Source organism: Dreissena polymorpha, chromosome 3 (assembly GCF_020536995.1).
Source record: "Dreissena polymorpha isolate Duluth1 chromosome 3, UMN_Dpol_1.0, whole genome shotgun sequence".
In the NCBI taxonomy this organism is placed as follows: Eukaryota; Metazoa; Mollusca; class Bivalvia; order Myida; family Dreissenidae; genus Dreissena; species Dreissena polymorpha.
The window spans coordinates 13,657,528-13,683,003 of NC_068357.1; the positions used below are offsets into that span (position 1 = coordinate 13,657,528).

The following is a 25,476-nucleotide window of genomic DNA, read 5'->3' on the forward strand; positions in this document are numbered from 1 at the left end:
TGTGTTGTTGTTGTTGTTTTTAATTTTGTTGTTGTTAAATGCCTTTGAAGCAGATGTTTAATATTTGGAAAATGCAAACGCTAAACAACATAAAGCTCATACTATTGCTGATCTGTATGGTGTAAATTTCCCAAATTGTTTAGAATTAGCGGGTGAAATAAATAAATCAAAGATATATAGCCACCTCTCTAGAACTAAACAAACCTAAGCACACTTTTGCTCATGATATACTGTCATTAGAATTTGATGGGTGTTCATATAATTAAATCATTCGTTTATTTGGCCAATATAATCAAGGTACAAATAAAAATGACGAGAGTAGCTCAACTCATTAAGTTGATAATCATAAAACTTCTTACACAAGAAGCTAATTATTGACTTTCAGCAGTGTAAACATTTTGTTGTTTCTCTTTAATAATACTTGTATTATGACTAATGCGTTTTTGCACGCATTAATAAGCGAACAAACAATCATACACCCTATATTTTAAGTGAATGGGGAAGTAAACATGTATTAATAACCGTGAATTATAATATTTTGTTTGGATTTGAGGTTGCATTCTAGTTGCGTTGTTTTAAGAATTAGGCCGTAATTGCACATCTTCTATCAACTTCTTCAGTCAATATTGTTTAATTTAAGCAGATCATGCAGGAGACTCTTCATGACGACCACACCTCTATCCCCATCAGTGGAAGACTCATCTCCAACCTGAGAATCGCTGATGACATTCACCTCATGGGAAGCACCAGTAAGGTCAGCATGGAGAAGTCAAATATCAGGGTGAACAGCACGACTATCACCACTGTAGACATCACCATGATCGGTGGAAAGCTAGATTAAGTGACCAGCTTGAAGTACTTGGGCGCAACCCTGTCCAAGGATGGTAAAAATACCGCTGAGGTGCAAGTAAGAATTACCCTGGCGACCGCAGCGATGGCCTGACTGAGCAGGTTGTGGACAAGCAGTTCAATCATATTCCACAGGCAACTCTGTAAGTCTACTTGGGTCGAATGCTTTCATTAGTATTGCCTTTCTGTTGAGAGGTACGATGCCATAGGCTTGAAAGCCATTCTGTATATTTACATAGTTTGCCGCGTTGTCCCATACTCGTGAAAATAGACTAGGGAAGGTATACTTCGTTACCTGATGTAATGGGTTCTCCGTTAAAAATGTTGAACATGCATCGTTGTACGCACGTGTGAGCGGACCAAATACGGTGCGGTCAAGTGGTTGAAGATAATGTGTGCAATGCGGGGGAAGGTCAAAAGGATGATGTTTTCTTCAATTGCCCTTTCAATGATAGAGAGGGTTTCATTTGAGCCATGACCATCCAGAAGGAGAAGTTGTGGTCTGTCGGGTCTACAATGTTTGAGAAAGACCCGGTTAAACCATTTTACACCGATGTCATCCGATATCCATCCATTGTTCTGCTACGTCCAGACTGAACCCTCTCGTGCATCCACTGTCCGGTATATCAGCAGGGAGAGCGAAGTATATCCTTTGGTTATAAACATAGGCGTCATTCGAGTCGCAGCAGCGTTGACACAGTCCATTACCGTCAAGTTTGACGATTTGGCGCTTACTTTGCTGACAACAGATCGTTCTCCTTTGTTAACATACACCTTGACAGGGTTATGCTCTATGTTGAACCCCGTTTCATCGCAGTTCCAGATTTGTTACGGATGCGCCAAATTAAGTTTCTCTGGTTTACGAAGAACTTAATCCGAATACCGCCGCTTTAAACCCTCAGTTCTTTTCTCCATGAACATTTGTATAGCTGGTTGTGAGCTGTGTTCTTGTGAAGAGCACATGCGTACGTCGAATTATTTGTCGCCGGCTAAGTCAAACGCCTTATTAAGCCGCCATCTTTATGCTATTGACTATTTTGGTTTCGACATGTACTGGTAAAGCGAGGATCCGACCATGTGTAGTTATGAGTGCAATCTTTCCAGATACACGATCGGCAATTGTAGACTTAGGTTCTTTGAATTGACTAGAAGCTTGTCGCACCGATAGGCCATTTTCGACTGCTTTGACTGACTTTTCTAGCGACTCCGAGAGTATCCTATAGTCTGGCCTCTCTTAGTATGCAGATACCGCTTAGGCATAGCTGTAAAGGACTGTCACTGTAGTATATAGAGTATAATATGTATTGTCCTCCTTGTGTCCAGGGGTTGCAATTATTCCTTGTGTCCAGGGGTTGCAATTATTTGACAAAGGTGCTTGACAAACATCCTTCAGGAAATCTTAATTCAGATGAAGCTGCCATATACATATAGCCTATTTAAAACGTCACCTTAAGATTATTTTGCAAGGAATATTTCTGTGCATTGATAATAAACATTGATTCAATTTGAGAAGCGTTATGTTATATTATGAGGGTAATAAGTTATTATTTTATTATTATTATTATGTTACAAAATGCACTTAGCTGTGGAATAAAATTAGTCCAATATAGTATGTCCGTGTTTTAACTACTTTGTGTATTGCAGTATGGTATACTGGGACGATTTTATTTGGATAATTGTATTTTACTTTGCAATATATATTTTTTCATAGAAAACAACATTCAATAATAGTTTCGCGCGTTTTAAACAATATTTCAGTCACAGGTATACCTTCTATCCACCGCAGATCCACGATCGTTAAAAAGTGTGATGTTTGAATGTTCGTATATGACGCAAAGAAAGTACAATGATTGTTTGATTTTTATGATGACGATTGAAGAGGCGTTTTAATAGCTTTTTACCTTCAGAACATATTGAATCGTTGATGAAAGCAAACCACAATAAATTATATCTTCAACATCGCGATTGTTGGGTAAACTGGTTATATTTTTATAGGAACAAGTTAAACAGGATATAATTTAATCAGTGTTAAGAAAATCAAATCACAACAAACTGTTTTTTTTTATTGGCGGAGAGCCTACCACGATTTATATAAAATCAGAGCTGCTGCTTATACTTGCAAAACTGAACTAAAAGATCAATATTGTGTGCTAGTTCTACCGGTTAAAAAAAGTGTGTTTTGTAAGTCAAACACATGTTTGTGTTGTTATCTTAAAGGAAAACAAACTTAAACTAAAATTACTTATACCAAAACTAATGCAGATTAATATTTATTAAGATTTTGTTGTAAACAAATACTAGTACTTCTTCATCATAAACATCAAAACAGTATATTTTAAGCATGAGTATAATGATAGAGTGATGTATTTGTTCGGTTTGCTCGAAAGTGTCCAAAGATATACTTCGTTTATGTAAATGGTTTTAATGCAACCGCGATTGAGGAAAAAAGAAAAGTTCTACAATACCGTAGTTTTCACAATTATTAGTTTATACTGATTAAAATATCACGGCTGGTATATTACTTGTCTTGAAAAAAGTTATTAAGTTTTCATGTTTTCAGTATATTGGGTAATCAATTTTCATCTCCAATATCACGTGCACTGGTGCAATCATTTTATAATTGACGTCATTTTTATCACCATATTCAACATTGCCATGATCAAAGAACAAAGCTTTGTTCTTGTTTGTTTTAAGATGAATATGCTTCTGCAACTAACCCTGGCGTATGTGTTCCTTGTGAGCTGTTTCACAAAGGTCTCTCTCATTCCTGATTGCTGCTTGGTGAAATGTATGTCACCAGCGTGCACCGATCCACACACGCAACCTTGACAGTGTTGCCCTAGTTTAAAATAATTAAAAACAAACGAGCGATGACACATGTTTATTTGATTCATAAACGCAATTTCAACAAATAGTAGTAATCAGTTCGTTCAACCGGTTTATTCCCTGTTCTCGAGTTGCTGCTTAAATGCCTTTGAAGCGCACGTCCAATGCCCAGAAAATGCGAGGATCAATTGCTAAACATTAACTAAAACTGCTTCATGTTTTCCTGATGTATATGTTCACGATTATTTAATCATTTTGATTAAAATTAGACTTTGTTAAACAATATTTAAGATGAAACAAACCGTTAGAAAAAAATATTTGCATGGCTAAACATTGTTTTGTAAAATGTACATTTCGATTTCTTCAGTTATTTAAAATAAAGAATTATAAAAAATTAAGGTAAAAGCGAATCGTACTGAATACTTAAAGGTCCGCAATCAAAAAAATTGGTGCGTCAAAATGTTTTATTATTAACCACACATCATTTACACTGCGCTAGGCCTGTATACAAAAAAAGCAACAAAATAAAAGAAAATCTTTTGAATGGACTACTGTTCATTAATGAACTACACATTGTTCCTCAAAATCAAATTGATCGCATCATCTACTGTTTCTGAACGTCGGGGACAATCCGCCAGGACTTTGTTGTCCCATAGCTGATTGATTACAGAAAATGATTCCGATGGTCGTACGACAACCACACAATACCATTGAACTTAGAATTTTAAGAAAATTTAAATTGATGGTCACATATTGTCTAAAATAAATTAAAATATACCAAATAAATACATTTAATAACAATCTTTATATATTTCCAAGTAAAATTAAACATATGCCGATGCATTTACTTAAGACAGTATATAGCCAAATGTATTGGTGCCTAGATTTGTTCTTTTTCAAAAATGATTGTTTTAATCTTATTCTATTTCTTTCGAAATTGGATACGACGGGAAACACACCAACTAAATAAACTTAAAACATTAAGTAAACATATTTCTGCTGATTAGAATGGCTATTGTATCGTACTTTTGTATTTTCCATACACAATTTGATATAGATATATATTCCGATGTATGCTAAGTTCCTTGGTGCTAAATGCATTAACAGAAACTTTAAATTAAAATTTAAAACGCTATAGTTTGCTTTCACATATCGCATTACATTCATTATTGTGTCAAAATTAAAACAGCAAATTGCACCCATGTGTCTTTCCATTGATTGCCTGGTTGGGAGTGTGTGCAGTAGATTTGTATTGAGAAAACCGGGATTCTGCTATATGGATACGACCAAATACAGCTTTATAAATGTGTCACGTGGATTTTGCGAGATACATGACACGCCCCGATCCAGAAACGCTCTGGTGTCATTCAGTGCCCGATATTAAGCACCTTGTTTTGCATATCGGGATGCTGTCTCTGTGACTCCATGCTGTTGTTTTGCCACAGGACGAGTTATCCTCTAATTCGTTGTGGGGCTGAACCTAACACTGCAATAATTAAATATACTTGTCCATAAATTGTACCTTTCCCCCGAATCTGTTGCCAATCAGTTTACAAATCAATTAAAAGTGCATGCACACATTTAAACATAAAATAGCATTTTCTTTATTGGTAATTATCATGTGAAATGGAAAGTATTATCAATCGTTTTGTAAATAAATGTGGACTTCTGTGGTGGTCAAGGCATTTTTATTGCAAATGTCCTTGGTTAAAAACTCTTTTTAAACACCCTTTCTTGCTATATGATCGTGTGCGTATTATGTCGAATAAAGTGTAAGGTATACATAATGAGCTAATTGAAATTAAAAAAGCATGTTTGCAAGTTTGTATAAGAGAGAGACTGTTAATTTTCAATTCATCTTTCAAAGTATGTAACTTAAAAAAGGCCTCATCAAATTATTTAAACACGCCTAAAGTAATGGTTTCGTAAAACAAATTACGTCAACGATGTGTATCTTTACACACTTTGTAGCAAACCGGAAAAATGAATAAACATTTCGTGATACTCATTCTGATTCCATTTTAAGATGAAGGCCGTAAAATAAAATTATATGTAAAGGCGTTTTAATGGCTTGTAGTTTTCAAATATTGATTACATCTATACAATTAGTTGATCAAAGCTTTTTCTAGATGTTGCTTGTTCTTAGATGACATTTTGCTTTTGCACAAGTTGGGTAAATTAGCTCAGGCTGGGTTGTATTTGCATGCAAAAAAGGTTAAACAGGATACAATTTAATGAGTTTTATGCAAAGCTTATCACAACACAATGTTTTATATTGGCGTAAAGCCTATCACTATTCATATAAAATCAGAACTACTGCTTATATTTGCATAACCGAAGTTATCGCGCAATATTGTGTGATAGTTATACCGGGTAGTCATCATCATCATCATCATCATCATCATTATCATCATCATCATCATCATCATCATCATCATCATCATCATCATCATCATCATCATCATCATCATCATCATCATCATCATCATCATCATCATCATCATCATCATCATCATCATCATCATCATCATCATCATCATCATCATCATCATCATCATCATCATCATCATCATCATCATCATCATCATCATCATCATCATCATCATCATCATCATCATCATCATCATCATCATCATCATCATCATCATCATCATCATCATCATCATCATCATCATCATCATCAATATCATCATCATCATCATCATCATCATCATCATCATCATCATCATCATCATCATCATAATTAGCATCAGCATCAGCATCAAAGTCATCAGCATCAGCATCATCATAAAGAATACTTTAATACTCTACGTTTGCAATGGCGGTACATACTTTAAATACTAATCCATATAATAATTTCGTGTTTGTTTAATATAGCAATTTCGCGAAGTGTAATGATATCATCTGTGTTTCCATGTATTGATAGGGCGTCATTTTGGCCAATTTTCCTTGTTAACTTGCCCATTTAATGCAAAATAATGCAACGATTAATGATGTGATATAATTATAAGTGCAAAATAACTTTATTCCCCCCCCCCCCTCGAAAAATCAGAACCACTCGCAAAGTTACGTTGTTTACAAGCAATACTTACACGCTATATGTGCTTATTACTTTTGTTTATTTATCATTAGTTGTTTAGCGAGATCAGGTAACATCGACCAAAGCCTATTTAATTGTTCAGTTAACGAGCGCTTAATCTTGAACCTGATCTTTTACTAAGACATGCTTGGTTCGATATCCATTAATCTCAGTTAAGATTCTTTAATAAACTATTAGCGTCAAATTGAGATAAATGGTACTATAAGGTTTGCAATCCATGCTGTTGTTTTTAATATACAGTTTATTACACACAATCGCTCTATGACTTTAAAGATAATAGTCAATACATTTAAAATAAATCTGCGTTGATGGTTTCTAAGTTTAGTAATTGAATTTTTTTTTTAATCGCGACGATATTTATGAATGTAACATAGCTGGTGATTCAACAGGACTTAACTTATGTGTACATCCGTGTTTACATTTGTTTTCTTCTTGTATCATTTGGTTAAGACCAAATGAATATACATGAATATTGCGTTCATTCCGCGTTTAAACTCAAATTGATTGGTTAGTTGATCAGCCAATCAGGAATTTTACTTGTGTTATTGCTGTGTTCATTTCGCAATACCCTAACCACACATGTAAACCGCACGTTTTGCATCGTTAGGTTTGAACTAGTTACGGTTGCTCTAGTATAACAAGCTTATAGCGCAGTATGTAAACATTTAAGCCGATGCGTTTGAATTTAAATGTCATCGGAAATAAGATAAATACGTTTGAGCAATTTATAGAAATACATTTTGTCATTGTTTAAATATTCACTCAAATTGTTTCTATACATTTTTTTATTGCATTTATATTCGTAAATTGTCAAACAATGGATACCGTTCATTATTTTGCATTTATTTGCTGTGCGATTTGTGTTGTTTCGGCGGTAGAAAATGTAAAAAGCGTGCTTCCACTGGATTGTGCCCTAGTTCTATGCGCTGCACCCGAATGCGATGACTCATTCATCCCACCAGGAGAATGCTGTCCGGCTTGCAAAGGCAGTAAGTATCGTTAAATATATTGAGATAGTCCGGGTTTATATTTGTAAAGTTGTTTTGTTAGTTTGTCGTAATGAACCTGATTGGCTCATGATTATGGTTTAAAGGTAGATAAACATTCGAACAACCTTATACAATGTTTCGTCATTTATTGCTATTTTCAAAGATACTAAAATATATTTCAACTAATTACTTGCTATAGTTTTGTTTATAAATTCGATATACTATAACGATGGTAAATCCTTTATATAAAGGCGCATACGAGACAGTTGTTAACTATCAATGTGTATTGTTTATGCAACGTGTCGGTAATGAATATCGCCGGAACCGTTTCTGTTAAAGTCACAACATGTATCTCCGGGTTTAGCTTTTTATATAAACTTGTTATGAAAAAATGTTATAAAAACATAACAGCGGTGAAATATTTGGCGGTTATGTTATAGACGACGATATATAGTGTTTTTATGAATTCCGACAAGCTTCAATGTAGTGTTGAAGATCCAATCAAAACAATACATATTTAACAATATTCAGATTGCACAATAGCTCCAAAATCGTTGAATGAAAACCAACATATCAAAACAAACTAGAACACATATATTTTTTAATATTATTGTATGAAAAATTTGATAATATAATAAGCCATGTTAATACATTTGAGTGTTGTCGTTTATTTCCGATTTAGTTTTAAGATTTAGTTTCCTTGTAACTATATGCTCATGCTATTGGTGTTTGTCGAATTTACAATTTCAAAACAATGCATTTACAGGCGGAAAACCTTGTATTTCTAATGGCAGAACATACCAAGATGGAGAGAGCTTCACAGGTGACTGCAATACGTGCACATGCAGAAATGGAATACCACTATGTACTCTTATTGCCTGTCAAGGTTGTTTGAATTGTACTCTTTATATATTGTTTACTAAATTATTTATTAAATGTAAATTACGCTTCCTTTTGCTATCCTTCCTGTGCGGTTTTCTTTTATGAAACATAGTAAGTGCCAGTGTCCTACATTCGTGTTGACAGATAAGCCAGGAACGTGCCCAAAATATCCTCCCGGAAACTTCTTGCCATGCGTTACATTGTGCGATTCAGACTTTGATTGCCCTGGGCAAGAGAAATGTTGCTCAACCGGATGTGGCCGCAGCTGTTCTGTTCCAGACGGTAAAATGGGGCTTTAATCCAATCAATTTCTTAGTTTGAACTCTCTGTAAGCTACCAATCATATAATATTTACATGAATGCATTATGTACATATTTATTTAAAAAGAGATAAATTTAAGTAATAAATACATTTACTATTCCAGGTAGCTTCGCTGGTTGTGTAGTTAACGGCAAAAAGTACAAAGCAGGTAATGTAAACGTTATTATGCAAGTATTCGATGCAGAAATACATATATTGACGACTAATGTAATTTGTTACATTCATATCCTTTTTTGCCGAAAATGATAAGTGTGTCACAAGAACTCGCTGGTGATGCTAATAATTTAATACTGAAGTACTAAGTATGACTATATCTCGTCGTACAATATAACCATAGTCAATTGACTTTTCGATTAACAACGATAAACCCTATCAATAATGGTATTTTTTAAACAATCTACTTATCAAATGCGTAATCATTCACAGTGTGTGAAGACTTAACGTTACTGAAGTTATACAAGCGATTCTGTCGTGCAAAACACATATTTTATTTATGTATATTACAGCGAAACGTACGGACGATCCCTTTATGAATACAGTATACATTAAAATAATGATAGCTGGAAACTTCTGATTGCTGTTAAAGTAATATGCATATTTAGAAAACATTATTGCTTAATAAGCAATAAGTACATATAAAATGCATACATGAGTTAAGGATCTAGTATTTCTGTATAAAAATAGGTCGACGAACTGGTATGACTAGGTTTATGATAAGCCACCAGAAAAATAGTTGTATTTAGAATAGAATATGTATAACTTTTATAACTGTTCGTTATGAGGTAAGCAAAACCTATTTTAAACTTTTTCCAACAGGAGAAGAACTACCAACCGACCCTAAAGATCCCTGTAAGCGATGCACTTGTACGGGCGGAAAAGAGACATGTGACTCGATCGTATGTCCAGCCTGCGAAGGTTACAGGCCGCCAGGTGCATGCTGTAATATTTGTGGCGCCAAACCACCTTACTAATTATATAAACGGATACAATCCATTACCGAATCCTTCTCTTGCAATATGTCAGACTGACCTATAACAGACGATTTACCCAACAAAGGCTGAATGGCATTTTATTATATCAAAACCAACTGTTAACAATTTCGTGTGTGCAAATAAAATAAATATTTTAATGGAATGACTAAACTGAAATTAATGGCGAATAGCTTCATTTGATTTATGTAGAAATGTATTCATTTTTCTGTTAAATTAAAGATATTAAATTGCAAAGACAATATTGCGTTGTTTACTTCTTGCAAAATGATAAATGTACGTGCATTAGAAAAAATGCGAATACTTTATGTTCATTGACAGGTTAACATAGAGCATATTACACAATTGCAGTAATACATATATTTCTTTATTCTAGCCAAAAAAGAATCATCAATTTAAGAAACTTTTTTTACCAAACAATCTGCATGTTGATATCAAATATCCATTGACATTAAAAAGTAGCAGATGTTTTTGTAATGATAAATTTGACTTCAGCACAAATTCAGATGTGTCAGCATGTGGGTGCTATTTAATTAGTAGCATCTTTGCCATACGTGCCAATATGCAGTTGACCGTCACATACAAGACACAACATCATCTAAAACGTGGAGGATACCTGTCTACGGTCGCAAACCTCGCATGGAGGACAGAAACTCTTTCACCTGTTTAACAAAAAAGGACTTGCCTTTCTTTATCGTTCTATATCTTTCTAAGCCATAACCACACGACCTAAGCATGCGTTAAAATCGACATACACATACTAGAATATTGCTTAAATAAACTGTTTTAAACATAAATAATTACTACACTAATTCTTAAGTTATTGGAAAAAAGATATATTTTACTCGCAACCCATACTTCAATAAATTATGCTCCATATCAACATCAATGAAAATTCCAATTTTTATACAAGCCACGCATTTAAAATTTAGCATTAATTTAATATAATTCGTGTGCATTGAAACACATATAAGATATGCATAGTTGTGTATTCCTTTCAATTACATTTGTGTTGCATTCGGTGTCTCGGTCTGCAAACAAATGAAAATTATGTTATGAAAGGTTCTTGTCTATAGCTTAAATTGTTTCGACGCTGTTTTGAATCTGAATTTATTTTAATTGAATATAATGGCTAATGCTGACGCGCGAAATAATATTGAATGGACATTAATTAACATGGCTGAATCCTTACAATGTAATAATTAAACTTCATAAATGGTTATCAGAAATAATCAGGCGAGAAATGAGTGTTACCATCAGGTAATAATACAACACACAGGGCCTTACATAAACAATTTAGGCTTTGTCACCACTTCGAAACAGTGACATGTATTCCACCAGTGGTCCTATGTTAGATGACACTGTTTGTGCAATGGTTTGGTGAACCCTTGGAAAATCGAACAGACGTGCCCACAGCCCCTTGAGCATCGCGTTTCTTCGCATTGTAAACCTTAAATACGTGCCCATGCACTTTCTTATGGTCGGACTGGAGCGCAATCCTGTCTTGTCTACACATGTCAATCATTGCGATTTCAAAGCCTAATAGTGTTTTTTTCTATAGAGGCACTACTCTCTATATGGAGGCAACCACGCCGGGAATTTTGTTTCGTAACTTTGGTTGTCCTTTTTTTTAAATTGTTATAGTGTTTATCGAATACCTGGGTTATGTCAGTATCTGTGATTATGTCTTAGCCTTCCATTTAGGTGAAAATAAGGTATCGACTTAACTGCGCAATGGATTTATGTTTTCTTCCTTTTATAATGGCGTGGTGAATGTACATTAGATTAGTGCGCTTAGGCATCCGTATACAGATGACAGTAACGTAATAAAACGTAGTGACGTCACGTTATGTATACCAATAGAAGGCATGTTAAGTTTAATGATAGAACGAAAGACAAGGGAAGCCACCATTGCTTTCAATGATTAAAATATTGCGGTGCTTAACTCCCTTTGTTAACTTTGAACAAAAACATCTTATTCTACTGATCTAGAAAGAAATAATTTCGGGTAATTGTTACTTTATCAGTATAATATTTAAAAAATATTCTGGTTATGTAGTTACATACTTGTTGTATCACAGTTTATCCGTTCTGTAAATCTATAGTAAACAACTCCTATCACTTGTGCTGATACACTAAGGAACGCCGTGGAGTTAGATATGTTTATTTTATATAGTCATTTGATTCTTTTGTAAGTGCGCTCGACCTTTGAACCCTCGCCTGGTTTAACATTTGTAATGAAAGCAGTAGACATAAAGGACGATACGACTGCTTGTCAACTTTTGCTTTTTACGTCAATAATGATCCTTTAAATCAGAAGTATTTGCTTGAACCTTTGTCTTACTGTAATGATAGCTGTATCATATTCTCCGAGTTGAAGACACGAAATAATATTGTTATATTGTTACGTTTATAGTCGAAGAACTCAATGTCAGGAGTATAGACGCGATAGAATAAAAACAAAGATGTATTATGGCGTCAGTGTAATTGATATACCGCAATAACAGTAACATGATTATATAAAACTTAATTAAAGTTTAACAACGTACACGTTTTGCATTAAAATACTTATATATAGTATAAGAATAAATTGCGTTTTTGTTACATCATTTGGTAATGAAACGGGAAGTTTGTAACGATTTTAAGATTTATGCACGTCCATTTCATTATTAAATTCCCGACATTTTACAGGACATTTTGTCCGCACTTTTTGCTCCGCAAAATAACCCATACCTGGTTTGCCTCTTTATATATAGAAGACACATTATCGACAGATAAAACGCTCATTGTGGAAATGGGTAAGTTGGTGAAAAAAAACAACAACATTTTTGTTATTTTGTGTTGTATTTATTCATATTGTTCAATGCATGTCCACGTTTCTGCGTCAAAATCGAAGTATCTGAAATTACAAAGCAACATCTATTAAAGTCAATCGTAGAGAAGATTGTCACAAAACACAAACAATAATTGTTTAAAAAACAAACAAACTATTAAACAGTTTTATTCAGCGTAAATACATTCTTCAAGTTTCTGAAATACGCATATTTTTCATCAATACTTATCAGTTCTATTAAACAATTGTAAGGTTAAATCTTCATTGCATAGGGTTGTAAACAAGCCTGTGTCAATATGTACTGATACATGCACAACGCGATCTTTTTACCGCTCAATCATTTTACGTATCAGGAAATGCCGACATTATTAATGAACACATCTGACATGATATACGTGATCTGCCTTAAGCGAAATAAGTTGGGTTGAGTTTGTTTAATGACTTTTGCAAACGTTTATTGGAAGCGTCTCGAGCACTTGTTTGCGAACAATGAAATAGTTCTACGGAATTACCTATTAAAAGTACTTCATTATTACCTGTCATACAACGCGAAGAAGCACACATTTTAGCTGAGAAGTGACGCCTGACAAGCGATAATTAAATAAAACACAACTCAAATAATACTTTTTATTGCTGATATTTTAAGTGAATTCTTGTAAAGTAAGTGAATTCAACATTACCAAACCGGGGCGTGATATGTTATGTTTGATTTATGTATAAGACTCTGCAATAAACAATCACGCTTTGATAAAAGGTATTGAATTGTGTTGGCATTTTATAGATTGAACTTACTAATAGCCTATCAATCATTACTATCGGATAGTCCTAGGCGTAGGACTTCTTGCCATGCCATTCCAATGCGCATGCGTACAGGATCCGGAAACCGATGACGACTTGATCACATTATGAGGTAAGACGAACTCGAAATAAAATTCCCACATTGCTTATTTATCATTTTTTGACAACTGTTAGCATATGCTAATCAATATTGAACTATAAGTTATATTTGAAACAGAACACATTAGTCTAAGACTAGCTGCCTCCCATTGTGAGTGTCTAGTCATCGATTGCATCATTCACACAATTATTATTTTAAGACTCATTCTGGGAAATTTGGGCGAATTGCATGTGCGTCAAAAGTCGTCGAAGATAAGCCTTTTATCACCTAAGTCTCTTCTTAACGAATGTCCAGTTAAAGGGGCCTTTTCACAGATTTTGGCATATTTTGAAGTTTGTCATTAAATGCTTTATATTGAAAAATGTAAACATTGGATCTTAAAAGCTCCAGTAAAAAATCTATACAAAAATTAAAAAAAAGAAAAAAAAAGCCGGTACCAGGGCTCGAACCAGTGACCCCCGGAGTCCTGGAATTAGTCTGAAGTAAAAACGCAATAGCCCTAACTGTTATTCCGCCGCGTACTCACAGTTTAAGTATTTTATACCTTATATAAGCAATCTAAGTAGTTTCGTAAATTTAAACGACAACAACAGAACTCTCCTAATTATTCAATCGTTTCGCGTTGCAACGCTTTATAATTTTTAGGTTTTCAAATCGTCAAAAGATACATATAATGGCTATATTGGACTATGGTAAATGTTCAGTAATACTGTTTCCTCACAAATATCATAACTAAAACGAAAATTTGCGAATCTGAAACAACTTTTTTCAATTTTGTCAATTTACAAAACCGTGAAAAGATCCCTTTAAGGTAGGTAGTGTCATTGCTGACTATCCTGAGCGAACTGCACATATTAATCTGGTACGACACTACGCATATTCATTAAGCCCAGGTGTTCAAGATCGTGGCTCGTATTGTCTAGTCATTGAATCATGCTCACAATCGTTATTTATGCTCGACTGGGCATTGTCCGCTCAGGTTCTACTTAAATATATCCCGGGTACTCTACAAGTTTATTTAAATGTACCCCGAGTACGGAAAATATACTAAAACGCACCCGGCAAATTTAGACTGTAACCGAGTTTTATTCACGCCCAAAATCCGATGTCTTAAAACGAGTTACGGAATACAAAACAAAATTCTCTTTGAACAAAAACCTGCCTCAACATGTTTTTTTGAGAAGGAGTTTCGATAATATAGAGGTCCTTATACGGAATATGGACATACAAATGAATATAATCAATTTGAAAAAAAATATGCCGAGAACGACCAATTTACCGTTAGAATTTCCGGTACTTTTCATAATATTGTCCGTACCAGTGGTATATTTTGGTATATTTAAGAGTACCCTGGGTACATTTAGGTAGTATCTGAGCCGACAATGACCAATCGAGCGTTATTTATAAAATATTTACACCAATTGCATAGTTCTTGCCATGACTACAACAAATGAACCTCGCTCTGGCAAAACGGGGCTTAATGCATGTGCGTATTGTCTCAGATTAGCCGGTGCAGTGCGCACTTGCTGATCAGGGACAGCCTTGTCTTCGTTTATGGAATTGTTCGTTGAAAGGCAGTCTTTATGCGTCGAAAATTCAGATTAGGTGGAAATATTATTGGAATATAATAATCATTATTTATGTTACATTTTAAAGTAGATTGTATGTGAGATCTATAAGAACGTTACTATCCAGGGATGATATATCAGTGTCTAAATTATTTATTGTGCTACATTTAACAATATTCAATCTTAAGCAATGTGGTTTATGTTGATTTGTATCATCATTAGCAATAATTAAACTACACTTACATTTGTGCGAGTCACATTGGTTACATACCGACGAAAGAATGTCAAATTTATTTGTGCTATATAACGATGTAGCACGTCTGTCATCAGTAACCTATTGTCTTTTGGGTAGTCTGCAGTCACGTGTAACATGATTTTGACGTCCACAGTTCATGTTGGGTCTATATAATTTAAATTAAATAGTTTTAAAATAATCTAATATGACTCCACATATTCTAGTGTCGCTTTTTATTCCTCAAATAAACACATTGTCAAGTTTAAACGTATTTACAATCCCGCACAGGCTCATTTGGACGCCACTTTCCGATTTATGGAATTTATTGTCTTAAAGAAGTCACTTCTAAATGAAAATAAAATCTAGGCGAAACGAGTCGTTTCTGATTAGTCTGTGCGGAAAGTGTCTTCCCTGATTAGCCTGTGCGGAAAGTGTGTTCCCTGGGGACGCACAGTAATTAAACCCACTTTTCGCAGAACGCGCCTCATTTTAAAACACGTCTCTTTAATACCGTTTTAAGATGTCAAAGGCTGTGTTGTCCGGGGCTACGTTTTCCGAACCGGGGCCAGATTCAGACTGGGCTGTAACACGTGCGCGTGCACGGAGGGCGTGGTCGCATGCCCCTTACGAGCATGCGCACAAAGTAAGTGGTCTTCATGTTCGAAAATAAGTTCATACACGAATTATTTAGCAAATATTATTATAATACATGTAATAATAATAATAATAATAATAATAATAATGATGATGATGATGATGATGATGATGATGATGATGATGATGATGATGATGATGATGATGATGATGATGATGAATATTATTATTATTATTATTATCATTATTATTATTATTATTATTATTATTATAATAATAATAATAATTATTATTTTTTTATTTGTATTATTATTATTATTATTTATTATTATTATTATTATTATTATTATTATTATTATTATTATTATTATTATTATTATTATTATATAATGCGCTCATGCTATAAATGAATGCGTAAAAGCATGTATATGAAAATCGAATGGTATAATTTAAATGGGAAACGTAATAACAAATATATATGGAAAAACGTGCTGCAAAACTGAATAAAATTCAAGTACAGCTGCATTGCTACGGTAAACTTTCAATTTTAGGAGCCGCAACAACAGTGTGCAGACGTGACGGACGAGGATACGTTTTAGGTATTCATTGAGTCGCGTTCTGAGAAAACTGAACATAATGCATGTGCGTAAAGTGTCGTCCCAGATTAGCCTGTGCAGTCCGCACAGGCTAATCAGGGACGACACTTTCCGCATTAACTTGATTTTTGGTAAGGAGGGACTTCATTGAAACTAAAGATACCATAGAAGCGGTAAGTGTCGTCCCTGATTAGCCTGTGCGGACTGCACAGGCTAATCTCGGACAAGACTTTCCGCACATGCATTATTGCCCAGTTTTCTCAGAACGCGGTTCAATAGTTTTAAATACGTTTGTCATAAGTGAACTCTGATACCTCCAATGCATCAAACACCAATGCTTTACATCGTATATTCTAATGTTTTGAGCTCAGCTTTAAACATTTGTATATGAGCCTTTCTCTCTGAACACTGGGCCTTATGGATGTGCGTTAAATGTTGTCCCAGATTAACCTGTGCATGCCGCAAAACAAATTATGGACGACACTTTACGCTTTTATTGTATTTTACATTTAAAGAAAATTTCTTCTTTGCGTAAATCCAGTTTAGGCGGAATGTTGCGTCATTGATTAGCCTGTGCGGACTGCACAGACTAATCTGGAACGACACTTTACGCACATGCATTAAGCCCTGTTTTCTCAGAGCGAGGCTCATATCCATATGTTCCGATATAAGAACATCCACACAGCTATCAAAAACTTTTCAAACGCTGCACGCATTTGAGCGAAGGACGGGCCGAGAAAATCAGTATAAAATACCGTCAACAGAGACGTTTGCGTTCATCCTTGTGAACGTATTAACAACTACCATAGACACTTTAGGCCAGAGCGTACAACCATGTGGTAATATTTTTTTTGAAATTATTTCATGAGCCCAATCGAAGTAATTTACGGATGCAGTATGCGTTTCACTTTATAATTTATTAATAATGTGTATAAACGATTTTATTTAAATGACATCTGTTCAATTTCTCATATTTTGAACGAAAAAGTGAGAGAACAAATATAAACGAGGAAATGTAAGCTAGAAAAAAAACTTACATATATAAGTATTTTAATGCTTACTGAATACCGTTATTTACATCGTTAGCATATTTTGTTTTTTCATCAACGTTTTATCGGTTTATTAGATTTTTTGGCATAATCTTCTCTGCAATTAAGATGAAATTATGCATAGACATTTTAAGTCACGCCCATACAAAGATAACGTCCTTTTGTTTAAAAATGAATAAAAACAAAACACACACACACACACACACACACTATATGTCACTTATTTTTCAATAAGCGTGCATAGACTGTTTTTAAATTTATTATTATACGTGCCAGTACAATAGAATTTAATTGGGAAAAGGAAATTCAAATGCAGTGAAAATAATTTCATAAGTATGATTTCAGAGCAAATCTGTGAACATATAAAACCCATAGCAACATTATCTACCGTAATTGATTTATCGTTGTTACAGTATCATTCACTTTTGATGACACATAAAATAAAGCTTGTTAAATATATAATTTTTTTAAACTTGTTTTTAGCTACACAGACGCATACATTATGTCAATTGTTCATAATATGTTTCATTCGGTTAATTATTACATAGTCCGTTATCTGTTTCTGTTTTCTATACTCATGGCTATGCCATACGGTAAATACGACATATGATAAAATATGCTTTTCTATAACCACTCATGCAATTAAATTTGATCTTGGAACAAAGTCAATAAACTTCTTTCTTTTCATTCCAATAGTACTTAAATTCCAAAGAACGAAGAAAACTTAAGTATGATCGTGAAACAATCGTATTTTCTTCTTTTAGGTCAGAGAGTCATAACTACTGATCCGTGTCAACGCTGCACGTGTAGCCGGGTGGGGATAGTGTGCGCACAGGAAGTGTGCCGGAACTGCATAGGTTACAGACCACCAGGTCGCTGTTGCTCGATTTGCGGTATTCCACCAGTTAGATCCGATAGACAAGGGAAGAAGTAATATTGAACACGCATTTGTGAAACCACTGGTGGTTCGATATGTATTAAAATTGTGATAACAACATATTATATGCTTTTTACTTTGATAATAATTTAAACGTATACAAAACTGTTATCAAAAGTGGATTGTTTGTTTTGATAATTAAACAATAACTTTATCAACGTCTTTCTGGGAAAATGGACTTGATGCATGTTCGTTAAGTGTCATCCCACATTAGCCTGTACTGTCCACATTAGTAACGACACTTCTCGCATATACTAGATTTTCTTGTAGAAAAGAATTACTTTTAACAAAAAATTGATACAAACAGAAAGTGTCGTCTTTGATTAGCCTGTGTGGACTCTAACCCGATATGCAGTATTCAGAGTTTGTCTAATACTCGTTTATGCAACTAATGTGGTAACATCACTCTTATGTTTTCAACGATATACATATTATAACAGGACATACTTGTTATTCCAGAATTATTATGCAGAATCATGTTTTGCGTGATGCTAGTAACACATATGACATAATCAGCGTGCATAATCAACAGGGACTCCCGGGTTTTACAAACGGGCTGGACAGAATCTAAACACACCGTTAAGAACTTTTATTTTTTCAATATATCAAGTTATTAAAATACATTCGCAAACATATTTAGAGCATACAAGACAGTTATTATTGCAGCTTGTGCAACATAATCCTTCTGATAAGTTTAGTCGATGTGTGTTTTTATACTCCACTAATGCACTGTAATTAAACGCTATATACTCAGTGCTCATCATTTCATATGAAAATAATAACCTGCATTGATATATTGCCAACACTGGAGAGATGGTGTTTATTATATTTACATTACTTTGAGAAGTGACATTTTTGAGCGCTTTATTGGCGTTGGTAAAGTTGACGTAATGGTTTAAACTTTATAACAAACATAATTAAATTTCGGGATGAAAACTTACTGTCGTAAACTTAGTTACTAAAAGCCAATTCATATATTCTAAAGTGCACTAATATGTAACGCTTGACCAGAACGACAAAGCTAAGTATTACAACTTTTATAGCTGAAAACAGTATGATGGTCTTGATAAATTTGATTGCATATTCGAAAATATTTGATGTGTTTTATGGTAGGTTATTTTGAAAGGCAATATCATCATTTATATCAGTTCAATATGGTTGCCATTGCAACGTGAAATATGCCATTTGCTGGTAAATTTTCCAAGTCTCTAAGCAGTAAACAAATTCAACGTAGTTTTGCATTTGACCATTGTTTAATGAAAACTGTTGATAACACATACAATACATACATAGTGAAATAATACATGTTCGGCAGCTCTTCAGCCAATAAGTGTACAATTATCTCTGTTGGCTAGGGTTATGCCTCTGAACATTAGTCCTGTATCATACATAATAAATCATAATTCAACCTGCCAGAAAGGGAGGAACACAGAAGAACACGAACGAAATATGTCTTTCAATATCACTTTAGTAGCTATAAAGACGCTTTTCAGTGGACCAGTAAGAACTATTGCAAATAATAAATATGGGGATAATAAAAATAAAGAATCCTGATCAAGAGCTACCTTCCTGTTACCATTTGCTATTAGTTTATTCAAGAGAACGGACCAGTTGCGTATACAATACAAATCAATACACAATCCACTATACGAAAAATAAACATTGATTTTAACTGGGATCACCGCCTTGAAATGGTTTAGGCCTTGTCATATGTTAAACATTTGGGGGAATAAACCGGATAAAAGAATTCCACCCATCACTGAGTATCTTTAAGAATGATATAAAATAATTGCAAATATGAACAATACAATTATACATGTCGATTGGGTATAATTAATACGTACTGATATATTCAGTTTCCAATTTTAAGAGAATACATTATTTGTTTCAAAAACGATATTGATATATATCGTAAAAGGCCTAAGTGTTTAAGCCCTGTAAACTCCCCACTATCATGAAATACACCCGATGAATTTTGTTACCGAGTCTTATAATAAATACAACTATAGCCTCTGATTATCAATACATTACAAACTATGCAACACGTTAAGATATATGTGGCGTGTTCTGAGAAAACTGGGTAAAATGCTTGTGCGTAAAGTGTCATCCCAGATTAACCTGTGCAGTCCGCACAGGCTAATCCGGGACGACACATTCCGCCTAAACTAGATTTTCGCTAAGAAGAGACATCATTTAAACCAAAAATTCCATAAAAGTGGAAATTGTCGTCCCTGATTAGCCTGTGCGGACTGCACAGGCTCATCTAGGATAACAATTTACGCACAAGCATTTTGCCCAGTTTTCTCAGAACACGCCCCAATACATTACAAACTATGCAACACGTTAAGATATATAGTCAACACAGTGCATACATATCGACTCACGTATACACGCTTATCTCATTGTTAACTGTACATTGCGCGTGCGCATGGCCGCGGATATAATGTTCATGTTCTAAATCAATCTCTTGCACGACGGATACATTACATTCACCTCTGTGTTGGGCTCAGAACGGACTATTGTTATGAAAGCGTCTCATTCATGTCATGATCATACCAAGCGTTCATCATTGAGGTTACAGTATACTAAACAATCTCTTGCACGACGGTTACATTGCATTCACTGCATTAAAGAAAACCATCTCATATCATGATATCTTATATCAGTTTTAATTCATTATTATAAAATTGATATGGTTTTTTGATGTTAAAAAACCAACATACATACACACGTCGAAGCAATTCCTAACGTCACTCAATAAACATTATGTTCAATTGTTTACATTTGTAAAGTGCGTGGAATGATTCTATCTGCGTAAATGGGCAATAAAATAGTTCCAAAGAGTTGCATTAAAACTCGCAAGTTTTTGCACGATTTATCGTACATTTAAAAGTCATATTTCTTAATTTAATGCATGCGATCTTAAATATCCAATCAAATACATTGAATGCGTTTGTTCGGTTTTAGCTATTTGGTAGACAAAATGGCGTGCTGAGCCTTTCGCAGAGTTGTATGTGAGAGCAAGGAACGACAACTCTGCGTGGAGATTGGTTCTAAATAAGGAAGTATTTATAAACTTAAGTTAACCAACCGGCCTGTAACCGTCAACGACGATCGATATAATGGCGGAGAAAAGAAATAAGAGTGCGGAAGAAAAACATAATAGTGTGGATGTAAACAATAAGGTAAATGTTTTGTTTTAGTTTTGTATCATTAAACATGAAGACTCAAATAACGCTTCACAATATTAATGTGACGTTCTCTTAGAAAACTGGGCAAAATGCTTGTGCGTAAATTGTCATCCCAGATTAGCCTGTGCAGTCCGCACAGGCTAATCAGGGACGACAATATCCGCTTTTATGGATTTTTTTTGTTTACATGATGCCTCTTCTTAGCGAAAATCCAGTTTAGGCGGAGAGTGTCGTCCCTGATTAGCCTGTGCGGACTGCACAGGCTAATCTGGGATGACACTTTACGCACAAGCATTTTGCCCAGTTTTGTCAGAACACGCCACATTTAATTCTCATGAGCTCATACTTTTAATCATACTTACAAGCAAACCTGCGTAATATTTGGTTCGCCTTTCGTGCTAAACGTTCACATACTTGTATTATACCTCGGTACTATGACGTAGTATTTAAATATAGATCGCGGTACGCTTTTATAGATAGCGCGGTATTTTTAATGTAGGCGATATAAGAGACTTTTATGAAATATGATATATCACAGAACAATCGTTATGCTGTTTAAAATGTTGTACGGTAATACTGCATGCACACAGCCGGTGGTTTTCTTTTTATGTTTGTGGTTTTGTGACTCATAATCCTTTTATCAATTCAATATTATCTTCATATATGTATGCGTTATGCTTGCTCACGCTTTCCAATTGTTATGCGATTTAGTTTTTTTAAATAGATAAAAAGAGACTAACACAGATAGTTTTTCTCGTTGGTCTTAGTTCATAGAGGAAGCAATTTCCATATTGATTGAATTGATTTATTTTCTTTTTTGGGGTCTTCCTTCTTTTTTAACAATATGTCAGTCATTCACCGCAGTCAGTTTAATAACTCACACTTACTTCGGTTTTCTATTGTATCAGTAATACGTGAACATACTTATGTCAGTAACTGGCAATTGCCCTGCTTGAATCAGAGGCACAGGTGGAAGTAACGTACCCTGGATAGTATATTCAAATAAATATATAAAATCATGTTTAATGAGAGAAAAAATGAAAAAAAAAACGAAAAAAAAAAATCCCCACCCTCTGATATTAAAATCATAACAAGGTCATTAACTAGAATTTTCATAGGCCTTTCTTCGCGGGCCGCAACAATGTCAAAAATAATAATAATCCAAAGCATCCCTTCGTCCTCTTATGGGCAATTGGACAACCTTTCAAAAAAAGTTTACTTGAAAGAAATCCGTCCAGCCGTTTACTCACAGTCGGTCGATAACCACGCAATATTTCGAGCCAAACGGTCCACAAGAATAAATGTGGGACAGACGTTCACACAATATTTTTGAGTTTTAATCGATAGCTCGCGTCCTATTCCTTTCAAACAACGAGGCATGTCATATAATGCATGCATATGCAACCACGGACACCAAAAACTTGATTCAAATCGACTTACTTGCGAGCAAATTACGCGTTTTTTATGTTTCTCATTCCGAGAAATGTCAACTGGCGCCATATGTTTTACATTCGGAAGTACTACGGATTTGACCCCAATGTTTGTGCTGGCAGCAGCTGACAACAACAACATTAGCCAGTTGACATTTCTCGGAGAGAGAAACATAAAAAAACGCGTAATTTGCTCGCAAGTGAGTCAATTTGAATCAAGTATATATATATTATTAACATTCGTTACACACGTATTATCCAGTATTACATATATGTTTAATTTTGGTAGAGTAATTAAAAACGCACATATTTTTCACTGTACTTAAATAAGCACATGTATTTATTGAAAACAGTGCGTATTGGAAAACGCAGACTATCATAACTAAAAGCCTCAATTTGCAACAAAGTTATCTTGCACATTCCGTGTTTGAGCACACGGCTCCCATGGAAACAGCATTATAACTAGATTTTGCAAAATGTTCTTGCTTTTTTCATTTGTTTGAGTATTGAAAATCGCTTTTAAAGTCTATTTGTGTTCATGTGGGTGCAAGTCTAGGGTGTGTGCAATTCCTATACATTCGGAAAGACATTTTACTTTTAATAACATTAACCCTTTTCAGGAATATTCATTTCTGCTGTATACAATTATAACATTATTACATCAATTAATGTATTTTATAATTATGTTAATATATCCATACAAAAAATAAACATGTATAGCTCTTGATATAATGTTGCTAACATGACCAGTGTTAGACTCAAATATATATTTTCAACAACGGCATTCATACAAATGAGTTACTTCCATATCAACATACCTACGTGTTTGTGATCGTGAACTGTTATCTAAATCAATGGGACATATACATTGTATTTATGAATTAAACACCAGTTAAGTATTTAACCATGTTTTCATTATTGTACAAAATGATATACTAAAACTCATGGTTCAAAGGTGGAGTACAATATAAGACATAAAACACACGGATACGGATCCAATGACGGATATTAGACCAGCCAGGTAGCAACAATCTGGATTTAGAATTATGCCAACTACAGACATTTATACCTTGATACACAAACATCTCATATCCCGAGAAAAAACATGAACATCTCAACTCCGACCCCAATAGTCTTCTTATATATCACATCTATGCACGCCCATGAAATATCTTAATGCACGGTTGTGTACGTTGTCAAGTGATTGATATGTCTTAGCGCCCCACACCGAGGCACTATATTCCAGAATTGGTGTAATACATGAGGTGTATAGTTTTTCATACGACCGGAACCGGAAGTGTTTCATTAAAGTTGAAGTGTCCTCCCTGATTAGCCTGTGCGAACTGCAGAGACTAATCTGAGACAACACTTTACGCACATACATTAAACTCCATTTTCTAGCCTGTGCACGCTGCACAGGCTAATCTGGGACGACACTTTACGCGCACACATTACACCCCGTTTTAATAAAGCGACGCTGAAATTTGAAAATAGCATTGTAAACTAAACCTTTAAAATGTAATTGACACGCGGACGTTTAGCCTGTTATCGGAGGTTGAGATCCCCTGCTACTTATATCTTGAATGCGCATCCTTGCAAAAGAAAAGTTGGGAGTTGAAATCAGTCATTGTCTCGAGTGTTGTTGATTGTGGGAACAAATGTTGAATATGTGAGCGTCACGCCCCCTTTTCACGATTCTTCGTGTATGCATACTCTAATTTTCCTGTATTAGAAAACATAAATTAATCAACAACGGCAACACACACTCAGACATTTGTTTTCTCTCACGTTTTATCTCACGTGATTATGTCTCATTTAAACGATTTCCATACTTGGCGTGATGCTATGAAGAACTTCCCGGTCGCTGCACAACGCATGCGTCACACAGGCGCTTTGATGAGAAGGGCTGATGAGACAATTTAACCGTCTAATCTCTTAGAGAGACAGAAAACCCCAAGCCTCAGTATCTTTCCTAACTATATTTTGGGGAAAGAATATGAAGTTTATTTAAGCCGCGTTCCGGAAAAAGTTTAATGCATGTGCGTAAAGTGTTTCCCCAGATTAGCCTGTGCAGTCCCCACAGGTTAATAAGGAACGACGTTTTCCGTCTAAATTAGATTTTAACTAAAACAAAATAGACTTCCTTTACACAAAAAAATAATAACAGCAAAGTGTCGTCCCTGATTAT

The 25,476-nt window shown here is 34.6% G+C and overlaps 1 protein-coding gene across 2 annotated transcripts in view; it reads left to right on the top strand.

Annotated features, from left to right (window-relative positions):
- LOC127873934 (kielin/chordin-like protein) overlaps positions 1-10,199 on the top strand; it is a 34,844-nt gene extending 24,645 nt beyond the window's left edge. The window contains exons 1-5 of one of the 2 annotated variants that reach the window (XM_052418040.1): positions 7,457-7,764; positions 8,531-8,650; positions 8,791-8,928; positions 9,072-9,116; positions 9,785-10,199. In XM_052418040.1, the coding sequence (XP_052274000.1) occupies positions 7,593-7,764; positions 8,531-8,650; positions 8,791-8,928; positions 9,072-9,116; positions 9,785-9,939 (630 nt within the window). In that variant the 5' untranslated portion in view covers positions 7,457-7,592 and the 3' untranslated portion in view covers positions 9,940-10,199. Of the gene's footprint in view, positions 1-7,456; positions 7,765-8,530; positions 8,651-8,790; positions 8,929-9,071; positions 9,117-9,784 lie in introns of those variants that run through there. The other variant, XM_052418041.1, reaches the window with a different exon arrangement.
- The last annotated feature ends 15,277 nt before the right edge of the window (positions 10,200-25,476 follow it).